Source organism: Hyperolius riggenbachi, chromosome 4 (genome assembly GCF_040937935.1).
Source record: "Hyperolius riggenbachi isolate aHypRig1 chromosome 4, aHypRig1.pri, whole genome shotgun sequence".
NCBI classification, from domain to species: Eukaryota; Metazoa; Chordata; class Amphibia; order Anura; family Hyperoliidae; genus Hyperolius; species Hyperolius riggenbachi.
The window spans coordinates 474,204,842-474,226,849 of NC_090649.1; the positions used below are offsets into that span (position 1 = coordinate 474,204,842).

General features: G+C 44.1%; 1 protein-coding gene across 1 annotated transcript in view; it reads right to left on the reverse strand.

Moving 5' to 3' along the window:
* Positions 1 to 2,402: 2,402 nt before the first annotated feature.
* The window catches only part of RD3 (RD3 regulator of GUCY2D), a 76,181-nt gene continuing 56,575 nt past the window's right edge, over positions 2,403 to 22,008 (reverse strand). Inside the window, exon 3 of the mRNA XM_068232931.1 lies at positions 2,403 to 4,660. Coding sequence (XP_068089032.1) covers positions 4,363 to 4,660 — 298 coding nt within the window. The 3' untranslated portion in view covers positions 2,403 to 4,362. The remainder of the gene's footprint in view (positions 4,661 to 22,008) is intronic.

The following is a 22,008-nucleotide window of genomic DNA, read 5'->3' on the forward strand; positions in this document are numbered from 1 at the left end:
CACATACAAAGATAAATAAACACTCCTTCAAGCCTATGAGCATTTCAGTGCATGCTTTTCACCCTTCTCTTTCAATAACTAGGGTTATACAGGTGGCAGCCATTAGCAATTCCTCCTTTGCTGGACACCACCTACTCCACCAGTCTGCTGGATTCTGTCCCGGCAATATGAAAGGAAGGGAGGGATCCTCCAATAAATGTAAAATATTTTATATTTGTCATCATGCAGCTGAAAAAAGGCTCCTATTATTATAATTTAGAAAATAGATTTTATTTCTGAAATCTGTGGTCCTCAAGTGGTTAAACCATTGCATGCCAGAGGCATCTCGCCAGGCTTGCTGTTTTGTAGATGCTCTGACCCAGTCATCTCTCCATCACATTTTTGTCCTGTTTCTAAAGGCTTGTGCACACAAAATAGCACGACCAACCTGACGACATGACCAACTGCAACACTTATATTTTCTGCGCACCAACCAACTGAACGACCAACTCATTTGCATACTGTCTGTCCACACAAGCAGAATGACTGACTGCACGATATGGCTGCATTCAGAACAAGTACAAGTCGTTCAAGCGTTCATTGTACCCGCATGGCCAACTGCATGATATATACCGGTTGGATCTGGAAAACTACCTGTTATCAGTTGCTTGTCTAGTCGTCACACGTACACACACCCAACTATTCTCCAACAGGCCGAGTTTGGATGATAGGTGAGCGGAAAAGTTGCACGTGTGTGTGAGCCTTAGCAAGAAAACAAGTCGCCAGATGATCAGCACTACATCTAGTGAACTAGCTTTTTTCGGCAGTTCAAGATGTCTGCCACCTGAGCTGTCAGGGAAGTTGTGTTTTAACCACTTGAGGAGACCAGAGGTTTATAACCTCCTTTCCCCCCAGTGACCAGGCCATTTTTTACAATTCGGCACTTAACAATTAAACTGTTTATTGCTTTAACCTTATTTTCTTCTCACAAATAGAGCTTTCTTTTGGTGGTATTTGATTGCTCCTGCGATTTATACATTTTCAATTACTGGAAAAAAAAACATGACATTTTTTCAAAAAAAGAATGTTTACCCCCCCCCCCCCCCTTAAATTGGCGCTACCCTACGATACATACACTACCCTTTACATACATGTATATATATATATGCCTATGGTAGGGATTAGATTGTGAGCCCCTCCGAGGGATAGATAAGTGACAAGCCTATACTCTTTACAGGGCTGCTTAAAGGGAACCTTAGCTGAGAGGGATATGGATGTTTCCTTTTAAACAATACCAGTTGCCTTTCAGCCCTGCTGATCTCTTTGGCTGCAGTAGTGGCTGAATCACACACCTGAAACAAGCATGTTGCTAATCCAGTCTGAGGGCTGGTGCACACCGAGCGGGTTAGCTTGCGTTTTTGCAGCTGCTTGCGGCTGCGGATACACTTGGTCAATGTATCTCAATGGGGTGGTTCATACCAGAGCGGGAGGCGTTTTGCTGAAGCGCATACTCCCGGGGTGAGGCATTTTTTGGATTGCGGAGGCGTTTCTGCCTCCAATGTAAAGTATAGGAAAAACACAAACCACTCTGAAAAACGGCAGTTTAGAGCGGTTTCCCAGGCGTTTTTGTTACAGAAGCTTTTCAGTAACAGCTTTACTGTAACAATATCAGAAATATACTACACCAAAAACGCTTCCCAAAACCGCAAAATGCTAGGTGAAACAGAAAAATTAGAAAAAGAGTTTCAAAATCTGCTAGCATTTTGCGGATCTGACAGCGGGTTTTGGTGTGCACCGGGCCTGACTTCAGTCAGAGAACCTGATCTACATGCTTGTTGAGGGGCAGTGGCTAAAAATATTAGAGAAACAGGATCAGCAGGAGAGTCATACAGCTGGTATTATTTTAAAAGGAAAAATCCATATCCTAGCGCTCTATAAACATTTACATTGAATTTGTAGTAAAAAAAAATAAATAACAGCCTGCCAGCGCTGAACAGCCGCTGGCAGCCTGATCACTAGGGCTCTCTGTTTACAGTGACGGGAGCTCATGCAAGCGCCCGTCAAATCACGCTCCTTTCCTTGCAAGATGACGCCATATGGCGGCGCGGAGGAACAACAGAGCCTCTTTGCCGCCGCCAATCTGCCTTAGGCGGCCGGCAAGAGGTTAAAGTGTACCTGAAGGGAAAAAAAGTGCCCAATCTGAGTACTTCTCTTAGAAGGAAGTCTCTGAATAATCCGGAGGCTTCCCCCGTCCCCATTCACCTCGTTGTTCCAGTGTCTGGATCCCCTGAAGCTTGTGGACAGTAGGGATGATCACAGATATGCAAATACTTCCGAGTTGATGCAAATTTATATGCAAATGCATGCAGTTTGAAACGGGGCCAATCAATTTAAACCCAGATTTAAATTGATTGGTCCTTTTTCAAGTTGCATAGATTTGCATAAAAATTTGCATAATTTCGGAAATATTTCCATCTCATTGATCATCCCTTGTGGACAGGGCACAACTGAACTGTACAGGAAGGAGCAGATGACTCGCGCCTACTCTGCAGCAAGGCAGGTTAAGCTTTTTCCGCCGAGTGGCGTCTCCGTGCTGCTGCGACCTGTGCCTGCAGTCGTGCACGGTGAGGTGGAAGGGGAAGGCGGAAGTCTCTGGATTAGGGATGGTCAATGAGATGCAAACAATTTTGGGTTGGTGCAAAATTATGCAAATTTTGTATGCAAATGTATGCAGCTTGAAAATGGATCAATCGAATTTTAGCTTGGCAGGATTTGATTGGTCAAGCTGCATACATTTGCATAATGCTGCATCAACTCATTGACCATCCTTCCTCTGCATTGATACTGAGGAAAGTATGAGACCTTTTTTCTCCTTACAATCTCACAGGTTTACTTTACGTATTAAAATCTCACTAAGATTTCCTTTGTTTACATTTAGTCCTTTTATTTTGTTTCATTTGAAAACCAAATTGCACTGATTTGTAAAAAGAAGACTGAATGTGTTCTAGAGAATGTCCGACAAGATATAAAACAAGTGGAAACTGTCTGTTACGACGAGTACACTGACAGGCAGTGCGAAGACACAGATTGTCAAGTTATGACCCTTATCCAGTGTGTGCAATCGTCCAGCATTGTCCACGATACAAGCTGAATAAGGAAGCTAGTTGTACATATTTCAAACAAAATCTTTGTTTTAACAAAGTATGTCCCCTGGAAAGGTTTCACTTCTGCCTGCTCCCCTGGCAATGAGATCTTCAATCTGCTCCCCTGGCAATGAGATCTTTTCCATCTGCTCCCCTGGCAATGAGATCTTTTCCATCTGCTCCCCTGGCAATGAGATCTTTTCCATCTGCTCCCCTGGCAATGAGATCTTTTCCATCTGCTCCCCTGGCAATGAGATCTTTTCCATCTGCTCCCCTGGCAATGAGATCTTCAATCTGCTCCCCTGGCAATGAGATCTTTTCCATCTGCTCCCCTGGCAATGAGATCTTCAATCTGCTCCCCTGGCAATGAGATCTTTTCCATCTGCTCCCCTGGCAATGAGATCTTTTCCATCTGCTCCCCTGGCATTGAGATCTTTTCTGTCTACTCCCATGGCAATGAAATCCTCCTCCACTCCAGGAAGTACCCGGATGTTTACCTTATCCAAAAGTCTTTCTACTTCATTAGTTAAAATAAATAAATTGTCACTTTCCATCCACAGAATAAATAAATTGTCACTTTCCATCCACAGAATAAATAAATTGTCACTTTCCATCCACAGAATAAATAAATTGTCACTTTCCATCCACAGAAGCGAGAGGCCCTTGGATCCGCCCTCCCCCCCCCCCCCCAGTAGAAATGGTCTGTGAGATGCTAATAATGGAAGCCCACTTGCAAATTATATGCAGATTTAAATGGGGTCCTTCAGAATAATCAGGAAGTCCATTTGATTGACACAGTTCGAATCCGACTACAAATTGCATTAAATCTGCATGCCGGAATTAGCATCTTGTTGAGCAGTTAACCAGTAGTGGATGTGTTCTGACAGTCCGTACAAAAGCACAGGAAAACCTAGCTACTTAGTTCACTCAATGATCAACACAAGAGCAGATCGCTTCTTTGGAGACACCAGGAGCTGACCATGACTCAGTCTTGGACCTTTATGCCCTAATGTGGACAACATGGTTTTGATGTTCTATTTAAGGAGTTGACTCACTACATACTAAGAAAATAATAAAAAAAATTGCTAACTAACTTCATAAAGACTAGTTCAAAATAACGTTATGTCTATTGTCTCATTCGGTTGTTAGTTTTTCATCTTTCAGTAAATAAAAAAAAAAGGCCAGAATGGTCTGTGATATTGGTCTCCATGTTCTCTGCACCCTAGTGTGCTGAGGGAACTTAGTCATCTTTGGTCGTGCAGAACTCTGGCATGCTCCACACTCGTCTGGCGGGTTCAGCGTCTCGCTCAACGTCCTCAGAAATGGTCTTAATGCCACTCTCAAAAGGATAAATCCTGGCTCGGGACTTGAAGGTGGTGAGGGACAAGCTCATGTTTTTCTTGGTGTTCCACTGCCGGGCCAGTTTCCTGGCATCTTCCTCCTCTTTCATCTTCTCATTCGCTTCCTGTAGGACTGACCGAAAGAGACGAGGGACCTCCTGCACTTCAGGTTCATATTCTGCTACCAACTGACGGAACCTGAGGGAGAAAATAAAAAAAGTAAATAAGACCGGTAAGGAATTCTGCGCAAACAAGACAATGCATTTGAAAGACAAAAGAAATTGAGAGCTCAAATAGTGCAGTATGTCGATTCAATTGATGTGAATGGTATAGGTATGAGAGTATACTCACAACAAAACTGGTTACCATTATGATGGCAGATGGGGAGATTAGACCTGACTCCACTCGGATTCAGAATGTCACTCTCCGTAGAAGTAGAAAAAGGGGTAACAACCCTCCACCCAGGGTTGACTCACAAAATGAACAATTTTTTAACAGAGGCACCAGATTGGGGTAAAATCATTAAAGTGGACCTGAACTTTTGTACAGGACAGAAGGGAAACAGAGACATGCACCCTGTATGTATTTAGAGAGTTTAGCCTGTTTAATTCCCCCTCATTTGCGTCTAATCACAAGTTGTAATTTGAATTCTCCCCTGTGTCACCTGACTGCCATGGCAGAGATGGAAGATAAACTCATTTGAAAGCACAAGATGTTAACAATGTCTGCTCCCATGTAAGAAGGAAATAGACATACTGCAGATTCATTGCAGGATTTGTATCAGCTATAACAAAGACATTTTTTGTTTTAAATGTTATTATGCTGCTGTGTATCTTTTAGAGCAGAGAGGAAGTTCTAAGTTCAGGTCCATTGTAAAAAAACATGTAATATAGGGAGGTAGTGGTAGACTTACCTCTCCCAACTCAGCAGGCAATACAAGCAGCTTATTCAAGTCCATAGAATACGGCAAGTGAAACGTGTTGCATATTTTGTGGAGTACCCTTGAATAAGGAAACCATTTTTTCAGTGCTAATTGACTGTTGAGTTTACTTGGGGAATGTAAGTCCTCTACTAACCTCCCTATTTTAACCTCCCTGGCAGTACGCAGTTTTAGAGGCTGCGTCCGCGGGAGGATTTTTTTAGCCTCAGGGTGTTCCCCAACACCCCAAAACACCTGTCTGTGGCCCCATCTTGTTTCTGTTTTCATGACAAAGGCTGGCCTTTCACCACAGTGTATCTTGTTCAGAGATCTCATGGGCATTAGTAGCACATTGTAAAAAAACTATAAGGCTAGGTGCACACATAGCAGAAATGCCAGCGTTGCAGAAAATGTTGCATTTTTGCTGCTAATGGAAGTCTATGGGCCGCAGGAAAAAACGCATATAAAAAAACACTGGTTTTGTTGATTAATTAATATTCATGAAAAAACACACATATTTAAGTCAATGAAAATGCAATGGTATGCGTTTTTCATGCGGTTTCCATGCGTTTTTCTATGCGTTTTTTTTTATTGTTTTATGATGTTCCTGCTTCCTGTTGTCTTCCTAGTGATTTGTATAAAACACAAAAGAATGCATATGCATTTTGTACATGCGAACAGCAAACACATTAAAATACTTAAAAAAACGCATCTGCTGTAAAAAAAAACAAAAAAAAAAAAACGCTGATGCAAATACACCAAAAACGCAGCAAAAATGCACACAATATTAACATAAAACATGACCTAAAACGCAGCCTATCACGCTATGTTATGTGTGCACCCAGCCTAAAGCTACATACTCCCTTCGGGATGTGTGAAGATGGATTCAGCGTCATCTCCCTGACAACGGGCATTCCACGATCCATCTTCCTTCATCTTCTGACCTGTGGGTAAGCGCGACGTTGTACGATGGCACAAACGAGACTTGCGCGGGAGCAATCAGGGACCTTAAAGATCCAATCCGCAGTGACTACTGTATGTACTCTGTAAAGTGCTGCGGAAGATGACAGCGCTATATAACTATAAATACTTAGTAATATAGTTGCTGGTAGGATTTCTGCCTCCACCGTCCACGTGTACAGGAGATGCCTCCTCAGGTGCATCACTTAGAACTGGATTTTTCATTTGTCTGATGACCTTCATTAATAACTATTCAGTCCCTGATTCGTTTGAAGATGAGACGTATTGAGGCTGACACACAAGTGCTCTTTTCATCTTTTGTCACACAGATCAGAAGAGCCATTGAAATGTTTTATCTGTCTTTTAATTAAGAAACTAGATGGCATACGGAAAATAATTCACATTCATATTATCACCGTCATAAAGAAGGTTCCACAACAAGGTCACCGAAAAAAACAACCAGAGTTCTTCTACAGCCACATAAACATGGTAGAGTTTCCTCACCCTAAAACATTGTTCATGATCATCTCGAATGATTCTAGCGCAGAGGTGCCCACTGCCCACACTTTTTCGGCTTGTGAGCTACTTTAAAAAATAAGCAAGACAAAATGATCTACTCTTCTACAATTTTAGTACCACGCTTGAATATACACAATGGAAAATGTAGTGGGGTCGGGATCTACCATAAAGCCCTTCGCGATCTACCTAATGAGCACCCCTGTTCTAGCGTGTGTGTAAAGGACACAGGTGTCTGGAGTCAGCACAATTTTGGTGGGGAGTTTACCATCATTAACTTATGGTATACATTTTCAGTTGTTGTGTATTTTGGCATAAAGCTGACCTGAACTCAGAATTTCCTCTCTGCTCTAAAAGATACACAACAGCATAATAACGTTTCAACAAAAAACATTTCTTTGTTACGGCTGATACAAATCTCACTAATATTATAATGCGAAAGTTTGGATGTTTGTTACTTAATCACGCAACAATGACTGAACGGATTTGAATTAAATTTGGCACACACATAGTACATTACCTGGAATAACATATAGGCACTGGCGTAACAATAGGGCCTGCCTCCCCCCCCCTACGGCCCGCTCAGGCTGTTTTGGGGGGGCTGGAGGGGTCACAGCATGAGGGGAAAGCCATGCTGCACTTCGGCGGGGAGGGGGGACGGTCCCCCCCCTCCCTCACCTCAGGCTCTCCCGTCTGAGCTCCCCTCCAGCGTTGATGTTCCTCTCTCTAGCCTCTGTCGCCACTTCCTGTTTATACAGGAAGTCGCGTCAGACACTAGAGGGAGAAACGTGGAGCGCATGGAAGGTATGTATCTGCCGCTGCCAGCCGCCTACATACACAAACTATTCAACGCTGGAGGGGAGCGCAGAGGGAAGAGCCCAAGGTGAGGGAGGGAGGGACCGCCCCCCCTCCCTGCCGAAGTGCAGCATGGCTTTCCCCTCATGTTGCGACCCCTCCAGCCCCCCAAAATGGCCTAGGGGGGACGCTCAGTGGGACCTTGTTATGTCCCTGCATATAGGATACTTTTTATCCCCATAATCAAAAAGTGGGCGGAGACAAATACAAAAGTTGGTTGCTGGGTGACTGGGATTAATATTCAGAAAAGTGGGTGGAGCCTACAAAAGCAAATCAAAATTAACCTATTGATTTTCAAGGGGAATATTTAACTGCTGCCATTCTTGCACTGTTAATGGCACAAGCCTCAAACCTGGTACAGTTGGCCATTGGTACATGGAGCCTTCTGTCCTGTGCACATGGCCGGATTTGTACTCTTTACCGCCCAAGACCGCTGTGACCAGCCGCCTCCCTTCAGTATATGTAGCGAGGTGACCCCTCCCCCTTCCCTCCATTATAGGTAGCCAGATGACCCCTCCCCCTTCCCACTAGTATAGGTAGCCAGATGACCCCTCCCCCTTTCCCTCCAGTATAGGTAGCCAGATGACTCCTTTAATCCCTCCTTTTCCACTCCCTTTTCAGTACAGGTAGCAAGCTCGCTTTCACACCGCAGCAGCCATCAGCTCGTCTCCAGTGCAGAAGCTTCCTCTTCCTTTGGCCCGGTTCACATTAGCGGTGGCTATCCGGAATAGCCGTGCCGGAGCCGCACCGCATGCTGGCCGGACGAAACGGACGCACGGCATAGCAATGTAAGTCTATGCCAGGGTTCACATGTGTCCGTTTCGTCCGGACCGGAGCCGGACCGGATCCGGACTCCGGTGTCCGTTCCAACATGCGCTATTTTTTGGTCCGGCTCCTCCGGCAGCCGTATCCGGGGCGGAGCCGGACTGCACCATCCGGCCAATGGAAACCAATGAGAACCGGAGAGCGCACAACACACTGGCAAAAAATCCGGATGTTCTACCCCACTTCCTATGAGGATTGTTGCGGCGATATTGTATCGGGGACACATGGGCAACCATTTTGGAGTGGAGCAGCACGAGCTGGAGATGTTGGCAGCATGTTGGAGGTGGAGGTGAGTGCTAAACAGCGGAGGGCCTGATTCCACAGGTCCCCCTTCTGCTGACCTCCCAGACCCCAACATTTTTTTTTGTTTTTATACAGGTTGTTATCTCTTTTAGAATCCGGATCCGGACCGCAACCGTGTTCATACCGCACGGAAACCGTATGCAACCGGACCGGATCCGGACAGGAACCGTACGGTTCAGGTCCGATCCGGCTCCGGTGCGGTCCGGACATCCGGTGCGGTTTTTGCAAAACCGCAAGTGTGAACCGGTGTTGCCTAAGTCCATAGCCACTGGCCACAATGCAGACGTGCACAGAGAGCAAGATGGCTGCTGCAGAGGTGGCTAGCAGCAGAGTACCGCGGTCAGGCGCTCGCCTTGTCCTAAATCCGGCCCTGCCTGTGCAAGAGTTCAGGCCCACTTTAAATCAACCTGGGAGGGTTACAGTTGAGGTTCAGCAGTTACTAGAAGGTTATGTTAAGACAACGATAATGATGTAAAGGCAAAGGAACTGCAAATACAACATCAAAGCCATACCCGATACAAAAAGAATACATATGCATGAACCAGCAGGCCTTGATGTTGACTGCTTTGTCTTTAGTGATCCACCAAGTTGAATAAATCAAAAGGTTGAATATCACAGGTGGCGACATCTTTAGTCCTGTCAGGTGATTGCTGCAGAATGGTTGTTTACTGACAGTTCTGAAGCCAGTACAGAATATACCTGGTCTCCCACAATACTCTGGGTGAAGAATTCTGCATGGTTAAACAGCCTAGGCTGTGACTTCACTAGGAGGGCGGGGCTACATACTAATATACAGCAATATATACTGGTGATATAGGAAGTGTTTCATACTGAAACCTGGAAAATTACTGTAAAAGTGAGTATCCCTAACAATTTTGCTGCATTCTACTACAGTGCCTCTTTAACTACTTGCCGACCGCATCACGCCGATGGGCGTGGCTGCGGCGGCAGCCCCAGGACCGCCTAACGCTGATCGGCATAAAGTCCTGGGGCTCTGTTTTGCAGGAGATCGCGTGCAGGCTGCGCGCGCATCTCCAGCTCAGTGGGTGGAGCAGAGCTCCGCCTTCAGTCTCCGAGCGGCGATTGCCGCTCAGGAGACTGTTAGATTGCAAAACTTGCGCTGTCTTTTCACTTGTACAGCGCTGCGATCTACAGCAGCGCTGTACAGGGGACAGCCGTGTGACACCGTGGGACTCTGACAGCCATGGAACTCAGAAGTGATCCGCTGTGATAGGCAGGCGGGGGGAGGGAAGGTAATTTGCAATTTGCATTAAAATAAAAATTATTAAAAAAGACAGTAAATATTTATTAAAAAACAAACAAACCTGGGGGTGATCAGACCCCACCAACAAAGATTTCTGTTGGTGGGGAAAAGGAGGGGGGGGGGAATCACTTGTGTGCTATGTCGTGCGGCCTTAAAGCTGCAGTGGCCTATTTCACACAAAAAGCCTGTGGTCCTGAAGAGGTTAAAGTCAATGCTTTCTCTTCATAGCAATGAAGGAGGGATTATATATATATATATATATATAAATGTATGCAGTTTGGTAACACTGGCTGCTGCCCAATTGATCTATGTGTAGTATGATTGCTACAGGTGGGTCCTTTGCACACTTGGCACCAGTGATGGATTAAGATTAAATGGGGCCCCAGCCATCGTAGTAGCTTTAGCTCCCCCTTATGGCCCTTTTGGTAAAGGGGAGGGGTCAGAGAAAGTGAAAGTTGGGCACTCTGACACCTGGGTGGTAGCAGTATAGGGAAGCAGTCCACCATCCTGTTTCCTTATGCTGTAAGGGCTTGTTCACACCTAGGGCGTTTTGCCTTTTTTTGAGGGCCGGCGATTTTTAAAAATGCCCTAAAATCGCTAGTGCAATGAATCCTTATGGGATAGTTCATATCAGCGCGTTGCGTCCGCTTTCCGCTCAGCAAAGCGGGGCCTGTACCATTTTCGGGGTGATTTTGCTACAATAGAAGGTCTATGAAAAACGCAAAATGCTCACAAATTGCTTTATCCAGCGATTGCGTGCGCGCTGTTATAAATAAATGCATTGTATTTATTCATTTCTGGGTGAAAGAGTTCACTCCCTGACTTACGTCAGGAAGTGAAAAACGGAATCGCTCTGCAAAAAAGCGCTTACAAAGCGCTTTGTACAAAATCGTAGCGCGCAGTGGAGCGCCAGGAGGGGGAAAGAAAATCGCGCAAAAAAAGTTAAACAATCTTACCTTCCAGCAGCAGGTCCCACGGCGTCTCCGGCGGCGAGACTTCCGCTTCGGCGTCTTCAGTCAGACGCACGTGCAGCAGAGAAGCCTTTATAGCCTGAGAAGGCGTGTCTGACGGAGGGGCTGTCATCCTGGGGGTGGGATCTTGTTCTGACATCTGGGTATATTAGGCCAAGTGAGACAGTTGCTCACTGGCCTTGATACTAATCAGTTCGCTGGTTCTTGGCCTAGCTAGTGACCTTTTGAGCTACAGTTATATATTGTGTAGACGCACAATATATATGTACTCTAGTTAGTCAGCCTTGTTATTTTGTAGTTATATTGATTATTATCGTATTGTAATTTTCATATCGTAATATATTGAAGTAACATCTTATTGTATATTATTCTGTGTACCGACCTTTTGCCTGCCTTTTGACCTCGCTCTTGTCTTGTCCTTCTGTACCACTGCCATCTGATTTTCGTGTTCGACTCGGCCAGGCCCTGACTATTCTTCTGATTATCCTTCCAATACGACTGACATCTGACTTACAGTACGTGTATGACCCTGCCTGTTTATTGACTACGATTTTGATTAGCTACTCTGTACCTCGATACCTCTGACTTTGTGTATGACTACGGCCTGAACCTGACCACACTTTACTCATTATTCCGTGTATTGCACTAGTTACGCTACCTCATCACGTATCAGCGTTATACTAAGTAAGACTGAGCCAGCTATGTGGAGGTCATTTGCTGCTCGTTCAGAAGATGTCTGGCAGTTTCTCACTACATGGTTTGGATCACTTCATATTCCAATTCACCCAGCCAATTATTATTAGTCAAGCCTTTTCCAGCCAATTATGATGTTGCTGAAACCCTAGAGAAGCTGAAGATGTGTCTGACACTTCCGCTGGCCGGCGGATCAACTGTATACACATCTCCATGGTAACAGGGACGTGAGCCCTCTGCTGCGCATGGGCACTGTTCCAGTTTGAAATATATTGTATGGTTTTCAGCGAAATACATTTTAAAATATGTGATGTTTATGGCTCTCTCAACCAAAAAGGTTCCCCGACCCCTGAGTTAGTAGAAATTTGACATTACCGACAGGTTTTGGGCTAGTCCACCTCTCCTCTGGGATTCTCAGCAGAGCCTTTATTCTTTATAAAGAAACTCCTTGAAAAAGATACTGGCCAGCCTCCCTGCTTACTGCACACTTTTGTGGCAGTTGGGACAGAGCAACTGCCATTCACTAAGTGCTTTTGAAAACAGTGGCGTAGCTAAGAAGCTGTGGGCCCCAGTGCAAGTTTTGCATTGGCCCCCCTATACATAACAATTGATACGGTGCACCAAAACCTGCCAATGGCAACTACAGTGTCAGAGGTGTAAGAAGGGGATGGGAAATAGCTTGTTAATGATTACCACTATTCAAAGCACCTATAGAAGTGATTATTATGAGCACAGGACCAATAAAGAGCTAATACTGGTGGTTGAGAGTGGGCCCCATGGGGCCTCTCTAGCCCAAGGGCTCTGATGCGGTCGCTACCTCTGCACCCTCTATTGCTACGCCACTGTTTGAAAATAAAGAAATCCCTGAGAATCCCCCAAGAGGAGATGGGCTAGTCCAAAACCTGTCACTTCTGTCAGATTTCTACTACTTACTGTAAGTGACAGCAACATAGGAGAAAAGTCATTTATGGCTCATTTTACTTCTTATCTGTATGTGTTTACATATTTTAAAATGTTATGATTTTCGCGACAGAGGTCCTTTAAATAGGTCTTCGGGGACATCTGTGTGGCTGATACTGTGGGGAAACCCCTCCCACAGTGTGATGTCATGGCCCTGACAGTCCCCTGTCTGTGAACCTCATTGCATTGTGGGAAATAATGGCTGTTTCCAACTGCCAAGCAAGCAGTATCTCCTTCCCCACCCCAGAGTACTTTTGAAGATGAGCAGATCCGTACTGCACACACCCGAGTCTGGGTACATTCAATGGGGGACAGCGGTGGAACGACAGGACAGAGCGAGAACCTGGAAGGCTCTGCGGGATCCGGAGTCTTCCCTCTACATAGGTGAGTATCTAACATGAAGCATGTACTACAGGCTGGGAACACACTCAGCAGAAACGCTAGTGTTTTTGCTGCTAATGGTAGTCAATGGGCTGCATCAAAAAACGCATGTAAAAAAATGCATATGCGTTTTATAGTATGTGTTTTTAAAAACGCTGGTGTTGTTGCATATTTTTCAAAAACGCGCGTAATGACAGTCAATGGTGACGCAATGCAATGCATTTTGTATGTATTCTTCATGCTTTTTTATATGCGTTTTTTAAAATGTTTTCTTATGTATTTCCGCCTCCTGTAGTCTTCCTAGGGATTTGCATAAAACGCAATAGAAAAATGCATGGAAAACGCATACAAATGCACGCGAAACGCAAGAAAAACTCATGTGCGGAAAAAATGCAAACGCGGAAAAAACACACATGACAGAAAACACGATCTTTCACGCACTGACAAGTGTGTACCCAGCCATAAAGAGGAACTGTAGTGAAAATGAGATAGTGAATAAAATGGCCTATTTTTTACAATATTCATATTCATTTAGAGATTATTTAGTCAGTGCTTACCGATTGTAAAATCTTTCTTCTCCCTGATTTACATTCTGAGATTTATCACTGGTGGTGACATCTTTAGTTCTGCCAGGTGATCTGTACGGAATGTTCGTTACTGAGAGTTCTATGCACAGAGGGAGATGCTGCTTGCTTGGCAGTTGGAAAAAAGCCATTATTTCCCACAATGCCACGCGGCTCACAGACAGCAAACTGTCAGGACCTTGGTCATGACATCACACTGTGGGAGGGGCTTCACCACAATATCAGTCATACAGACCCTCCTGATGATCTATTCGAGAAAAGGTAAACATTTCTCACGGGAAAGGGGATATCAGCTATTGGGATGAAGCTCAATCCTGAATTAAAGTTCCTCTTTCAGCTTTTATCTGGAGGGCCATAAAATGAGGACTGAAAGAAAATCCTTATATTTTTTCCCCAGAAAGTTCTTTAAAAGAAAACTATAGGTTAGTTGAGTTGAAACGCAATATGTTCAGGCTTCTGACTTGCTCAACTAATTACTTCTGTAGGCAGGTGGGAGTTTATGGTCGTTTTGTGCTCCAAACAGTACATTGTTACCAAAATTTCAAAGAAGAGAAATTTGAGCTTACTGCTTTGGAAATATATAGCTGGCTGAACATTGGAACAGAAAGATTTTAACCAGAGGATCCATTTCAAACTGTTATGGTGGCCATACACGGTACAATAAAAACGTTTGATTTTCCCGTTTATTCGATCTAAATGATCGAATTGAATGAAAGTTAAAAAAAAAAATATTTTCGATCAAGAAATTCGAACAATTATCCAGTTTTTTCTGGAAAAATGATCGGACATGCTGGAAAAATCTTTATATTCGATCTAACGGAATAATCGAACTAAATTATCTACTTGAAAAATTGTACCATGTATGGCCACCTTTAAACGATCCGAGATGAAAAACTAACTATAACAAGTAACTTGTCTATATATCTTTTCTAAAGTTTAGATAGTTTACACTGCAAATCTAGCTGCAAACAGCTTCAACAGAATATGATTATTTCTTCCTGTGATACAATGACAGCAGCCATGTTGTTTGTAAACATTACACACAGGCAAGCTGATCTGCATCTCCAGCACTCAGCTTGTGAAAACCTAATTCCCTTTCCTCCTCCTCCTTCCCTCTGCCTCTGAAATCTCTGGCTAGTAACACCTCCCCCTCCTCCTGCCCAGACTGAGCTCCCATGAGCCCTTGCTACTGTCTGAAAATGCCAAGGCACTCTGAAAAGCTGTGGGCGAGGCTTGTTTAGTTTATAGGGAATTCGAGTATTAAAACAAAAACAAAAAAAGTATTTTGCTTGAGGAATGCCCTATAAACAATATGAAAGGAACACAATTATGCAGTGAGTAAAAGTTTATCTCGGATCCACTTTAACCTTGACCTACAAAGCTCTCCACAATCTCTCTCCCCTGTACATCGCCTCAATAGATTCCAGATACAAACCCAATTGCAATCTCAGATCTGCACATGACCATCTATTATCTTCCGCTAGAATTACCTCCTCGCATTCTTGTATACAAGATTTCTCATGTGCCTCACCCTTCCTCTAGAATGCCCTTCCACAACACATCCGTCACTCTCCAACCTTTGATATCTTTAAACGCTCCCTCAAAACTCACTCACGTTTTCCAACAAGCATACGCTCTACTTTAGGACATTCCCCCTTTGATCTAAGGGCTAAGGCCAAAGTGCAGCCCTACAAGATAACCTAAAAACACACTGCCTCTAGATATGTTTATTGTATTCTACCCCACCTCTTGCCCCCCCCCCCCTTTCCTTTAAATTGTAAGCTCACAAGGGCAGGGCTCTCTCACCATTTATATCGTGGAATTTGTTATTTTATTCATCATGTCACTTTTGTCACAGTAATTACCAATTCTGTATATTGTATCCATTGTGTACTGTGTATCTGTATTTTGTATATTGGTGTACAACATTGTCAGTATCATTATATAGTTACATAGTTATTTTGGTTGAAAAAAGACATACGTCCATCGAGTTCAACCAGTATAAAGTACAACATCATCCTGCTCCCTCACATATCCCTGTTGATCCAGAGGAAGGCGAAAAAACCCTTACAAGGCATGGTCCAATTAGCCCCTAAAGGGAAAAATTCCTTCCCGACTCCAGATAGCAATCAGATAAAATCCCTGGATCAACGTCATTAGGCATTACCTAGTAATTGTAGCCATGGATGTCTTTCAACGCAAGGAAAGCATCTAAGCCCCCTTTAAATGCAGGTATAGAGTTTGCCATAACGACTTCCTGTGGCAATGCATTTCACATCTTAATCACTCTAACTGTAAAGAACCCTTTCCTAAATAAATGGCTAAAACGTTTTTCCTCCATGCGCAGATCATGTCCTCTAGTCCTTTGAGAAGGCCTAGGGACAAAAAGCTCATCCGCCAAGGTATTATATTGCCCTCTGATGTATTTATACATGTTAATTAGATCCCCTCTAAGGCGTCTTTTCTCTAGACTAAATAAACCCAGTTTATCTAACCTTTCTCGATAAGTGAGACCTTCCATCCCACGCATCAATTTTGTTGCTCGTCTCTGCACCTGCTCTAAAACTGCAATATCTTTTTTTGTAATGTGGTGCCCAGAACTGAATTCCATATTCCAGATGTGGCCTTACTAGAGAGTTAAACAGGGGCAATATTATGCTAGCATCTCGAGTTTTTATTTCCCTTTTAATGCATCCCAAAATTTTGTTAGCTTTAGCTGCAGCTGCTTGGCATTGAGTACGATTATTTAACTTGTTGTCAATGAGTACTCCTAAGTCCGTCTCCAAGTTTGATGTCCCCAACTGTATCCCATTTATTTTGTATGGTGCTAGACCATTAGTACGTCCAAAATGCATGACCTTACATTTGTCAACATTGAATTTCATCTGCCATGTATGTGCCCATATAGCCATCCTATCCAGATCCTGTTGCAATATGACACTATCTTCCTGAGAGTTGATGATTCTGCACAATTTTGTATCATCTGCAAAAATAGCAACATTGCTCACTACTGCATCTACTAGGTCATTAATAAATAAATTGAAGAGCACTGGACCCAGAACAGACCCCTGTGGGACCCCACTGCTAACAGTCTCCCATTTTGAGTACGATCCATTGACCACAACTCTTTGTTATCTGTCCATTAGCCAGTTCCCTATCCATGAACACAGACTCTTCCACAGTCCTTGCATCCTCAACTTTTGCACCAGACTTTTGTGGGGAACAGTGTCGAAGGCCTTTGCAAAGTCCAAGTATATCACATCTACAGCATTCCCAATATCCATATTAGCATTCACTACCTCATAAAAGCTGAGCATGTTAGTCAAACAGGACCTGTCTTTAGTAAACCCATGTTGATGCTGAGAAATAAGATTATTTTCTACTATGAAGTCATGTATAGTATCTCTTAGTAACCCCTCAAATAGTTTGCATACAACTGATGTTAAACTTACAGGTCTATAATTTCCTGGATCAGATTTTTTGCCCTTCTTAAATAATGGGAAAACGTGGGCTGTACGCCAATCCACTGGGACTCTGCCAGTTGCAAGAGAGTCACAAAAGATAAGATAAAGGGGTTTATCTCTAACTGAACTTAATTCCCTTAGGACCCGAGGATGCATGCCATCCGGGCCAGGTGCCTTGTCTATTTTTAATTTATTTAGTCTTGCCTTCACTTCTTCCTGCGTTAAGTATTTAATATTACAGTTAGAAGATTGAGACTCTTCCGCCTCTGTAGTTTGCAACAGTGCTGTTTCTTTTGTGAAGACAGAAGCAAAGAAAGCATTTAATAACTCTGCCTTACCTTGGTCATCCACCATTGAGTTCCCACCCTCATCCTTTAGGAGTCCTATACAGTCAACCTTTCTTTTTTTAGAGTTAATGTACTTGTAAAACTTTTTTGGGTTAGATTTGATATCCTTAGCGATTTGTTTTTCAGCTTCAATCTTTGCCTGCCTAATTTCTTTTTTACAATTTTTATTGCACTCCTTATAATTGCTTAGTGCAGCCTCGGTCCCCTCCTGTTTTAAGACCTTATAGGCATTCTTTTTCCTCTTCATTTTATCTTTAACCTTTCTATTCATCCATAGAGGCCTTTTTTTATTCCTAGACATTTTGTTTCCATATGGGATATACATACTACAGTATTGATTGAGTATAAGTTTAAAAGCTTGCCATTTCCCTTCAGTGTCTTCCCCTTGTAGTACATTATCCCAGTTCACCAAACTTAGTGCCTGCCTAATTTGAGTGAACTTTGCTTTTCTAAAATTCATAGTTTTAGTGGTCCCGCTGCCCCGTGGCCTATCAGTCACCAGATCAAACGTTATCATGTTGTGATCACTATTTCCCAAATGTTCTTGAACCTGCACATTTGATACATTATCTGGTCTATTAGAAATGATCAGATCCAGTAACGCATTCCCCCTAGTTGGTTCAGTTACCATTTGAGTCAAGTAATTGTCCTGTAGTGCTGCCAGAAATCTGCTGCTTTTACCAGAATGGGTAGCCTCAATACTCCAGTCAATGTATCCCATGTTTGTTTCTTACTTTGTACAGCACCACGGAATATGTTGCTGCTTTATAAATTCAATATATACATATATCCTATATAATAATTTGCCTGTGTCTCTGCATCCCATGTCCCTGTGTCAGTGCTTTTGCGCTACTGCGCATGTGCTGCACTGACAACCGTTGGGACAGGATGCAGGACGGGCCAGGGGGATGACAGACCCAGAGCACGCTTTTAAACAGGCTTAGGTCGACTAGTGTATATATATATATATATATATATATATATATATATATATATATATATATATATATACACACACACACACACACATATATACACATACACACACATACACACACAAACACACACTTACACACTTTTCTAAGACTTCATCCTTCGGAAACTGGCATTCATGTGAATGAAAAAAGAATGAAAGTGTTTGTTCTGAGGACACTGGCGGATTAAATTACAGCCTTATGACCAGCTCTCGGTTGCCATAGCGATGTTGGCAAATTAAAAACCACAACTGTAGCCTGATGATTTACAAGATAGATCTTGGATCAGAAATTGTTTACCAGTTATAAAAATAGCTTCTGTAATACTAAAATCTCCGCCTGAGGGAAGACCACTGCGTTTTATAGCTGAATGCTGGAGTCACAACCATTGAGCAAGAGTACATCGCATCCCCCAGCTATCCCTGCCTTGTGTGTTCATTAAAGAAAAAAAAATCACTATTTACTTTAAAATAGTAATCAAGGGCTCTTCAATCTCACCCTGGGGCATAACTGGTATTCCAGTAACAACTGCAAGGTGATTGGCACTGACTAATAGCCACCTACAGGAGCACTGACTGCAGCCAGGGCTAGATTTCTGGAACAGCCATAACAGTCTGGGCCTCGGGCAGCTGCTGACCAAGGGGCGGATGGACATGAAAAGGGGATGCTGAATATACAAGAGAATCCTGGAAATGGAAAAGGGAGGCTTTGTATGGGAAGTAACATGTGAAAGAAGAGAAATGCTGCTCAAGGGAGCTGTACATAAAAGGGAGGGGCTTCTGTCCATAGATGCTTCAGACAAAAGTGGGGGTTGACAAGCCTTTTTGGATTCTTTTGGGGTGTACAAGAGCTGCAACGGAGGTCCGGAAGACAGCGTGGGAAGCCTCTAGCAGTGTTCCCCAACCCTGTCCCTGTCACTGTTGGTGGGCCCACCAACAGTGCATGTTTTGTGGCAATCCACAGAGGTAGTTAATCAGCTCTGCTGAGACACTAATTACACCATCTGTGCATGTGTAAGAGCCACCGGCTGCTCATGGTGGCTGAACGCCGAGACCCATGCTGAGGCGCAAGCCTCTGGGTCTCGGCACGTCACTGGAGCGCATGGCGTTCAGCTCCCATTGGATAAGTGGTGGACGCGCTCTCAGTACACTGTAAATAATAACCATGTGTGCGCATAGCGTGTCAGCAATCCTGCTGACACGCTCTCTGTGGATTGGTTGCTTTGGATTCCTTTAGTTTCTGATTGGTTAGTGCTAGCATAAATGTAAGGTGAGCGCCCTCAGTTATCGCCCGTGATGGCCTATGCTGGGCTTGTTGTTGAGATCACGCTCACACAAAAGTGCTTGTCTTGCTAGGACTTGTGCCTGTCTCTTGACTAAGCTTTTTCTAGAGTGGATTACCTGTTACTGACCCGGCTTGCACCTGACCACGCTTCTGTTTGGATACCCTGCTACCGACCAGGCTTGTTTAAAGGATTCGCATGAATGCTGCCTGCACTGACCCTGGCCTGATTGACTTTGCATATGTCTAGTGATTATACTTCATCCATTCTCTGCCACCTTGTCTTCGTCTGGATTGCCTCAACCTACGGGCCTCAGGTGACTATTCAGTATACTGTGTTACATTGCCTTGCTGTGTTAGGTGGTTGCTGTCTGCCAGTTTGTATGCTACATCTCAAACAAACCAAAGCTACTACCAGTATATGCTGTTCAACCACCTGGTGTTTATTACAAATTGTTAATCGGTTCACATAGATAAATCACAGTGAGACCTATTCAAGCTTATACATATTGCACACGCTTATATTACACAAAAATCATTATCAGGGGACTTCCCCCAAAATGTCTCCTCAGGAGGTCCCAAACGACTGAACCCCGAACAAAGCACCAAAGTGACAGACTTAACCATGTCAAATCTACACAAGGGAAGAGGCAGACACGGACACTTACAATGCCAAGAGATTGAGCATCTAATATGCCAATTGCTTATCCAAATGTCTGCGTCATCCCATGTGCCGACAATAATGGTGGTCAACAGCAATATGAATGCACCACCCCAAGCCCCCCTATGCCCCCCCGCAATTCACAACACCATGCCCCCAAACACCAGCGATATCCCAAGGATTCTGTCATGAGGGGTCGTCACTCCTAAACAAAAATTGAAATGAAAAAACAGGATTGAGACAAAAGTTATTGATGGCATGTATACAAAGAGATTCCACAGGAGTTCCCAATTTGGACTTCAATTGTGTAGAGCAAAGTTCAGCATCAATATCATCATTATAGCAGGACAAGAAAGATCACTGGCTTTTTTCAAGAGTCTTTTCAACACAAAAAAAAAGGCTGGTGCACCTAGCCAGGTTGCTACATGTAGATTATAGGCCTGTGTTGCTGAGAGAGATCGTTTAAATCAGCAAAGCCGTGCATCTCACCGTCCAGGTGCCAATGCGTATAATGTTCCACCATGGAGCTCTGTGGATATAGTATCATATAAACTTTTTCTCATAGTTACCACCTCCTGTCTTCATACGAGATGCAATGTCCGCGTGGACTGCTAGGCCGGCCCAGCTAACCGCAGCGTCCGTGATGCATGTCTGCGGGAGTATTCAACTCAGGGCCTTAAGCTTGTGTCATCGCGTCCAAGCTAGAATCCAACCTTAGGGAATACACGCCATAGCTCAGGGCACCGCGCTCCGAACAGGCGGGAGGGCAGAGGGGGGCAGAGAGGCACATCTCAGCGCGTGACGCAGGCCTACGTCGACACGTTTCGCCCCGCCCAAGGACTTCCTCAGGATGCGCAGTACGTCCTGAGGAAGTCCCTGGGCGGGGCGAAACGCGTCGACGTAGGCCTGCTTCACGCGCTGAGATGTGCCTCTCTGCCCCCCTCTGCCCTCCCGCCTGTTCGGAGCGCGGTGCCCTGAGCTATGGCGTGTATTCCCTAAGGTTGGATTCTAGCTTGGACGCGATGACACAAGCTTAAGGCCCTGAGTTGAATACTCCCGCAGACATGCATCACGGACGCTGCGGTTAGCTGGGCCGGCCTAGCAGTCCACGCGGACATTGCATCTCGTATGAAGACAGGAGGTGGTAACTATGAGAAAAAGTTTATATGATACTATATCCACAGAGCTCCATGGTGGAACATTATATGCATTGGCACCTGGACGGTGAGATGCACGGCTTTGCTGATTTAAACGATCTCTCTCAGCAACACAGGCCTATAATCTACATGTAGCAACCTGGCTAGGTGCACCAGCCTTTTTTTTTGTGTTGAAAAGACTCTTGAAAAAAGCCAGTGATCTTTCTTGTCCTGCTATAATGATGATATTGATGCTGAACTTTGCTCTACACAATTGAAGTCCAAATTGGGAACTCCTGTGGAATCTCTTTGTATACATGCCATCAATAACTTTTGTCTCAATCCTGTTTTTTCATTTCAATTTTTGTTTAGGAGTGATGACCCCTCATGACAGAATCCTTGGGATATCGCTGGTGTTTGGGGGCATGGTGTTGTGAATTGCGGGGGGGCAT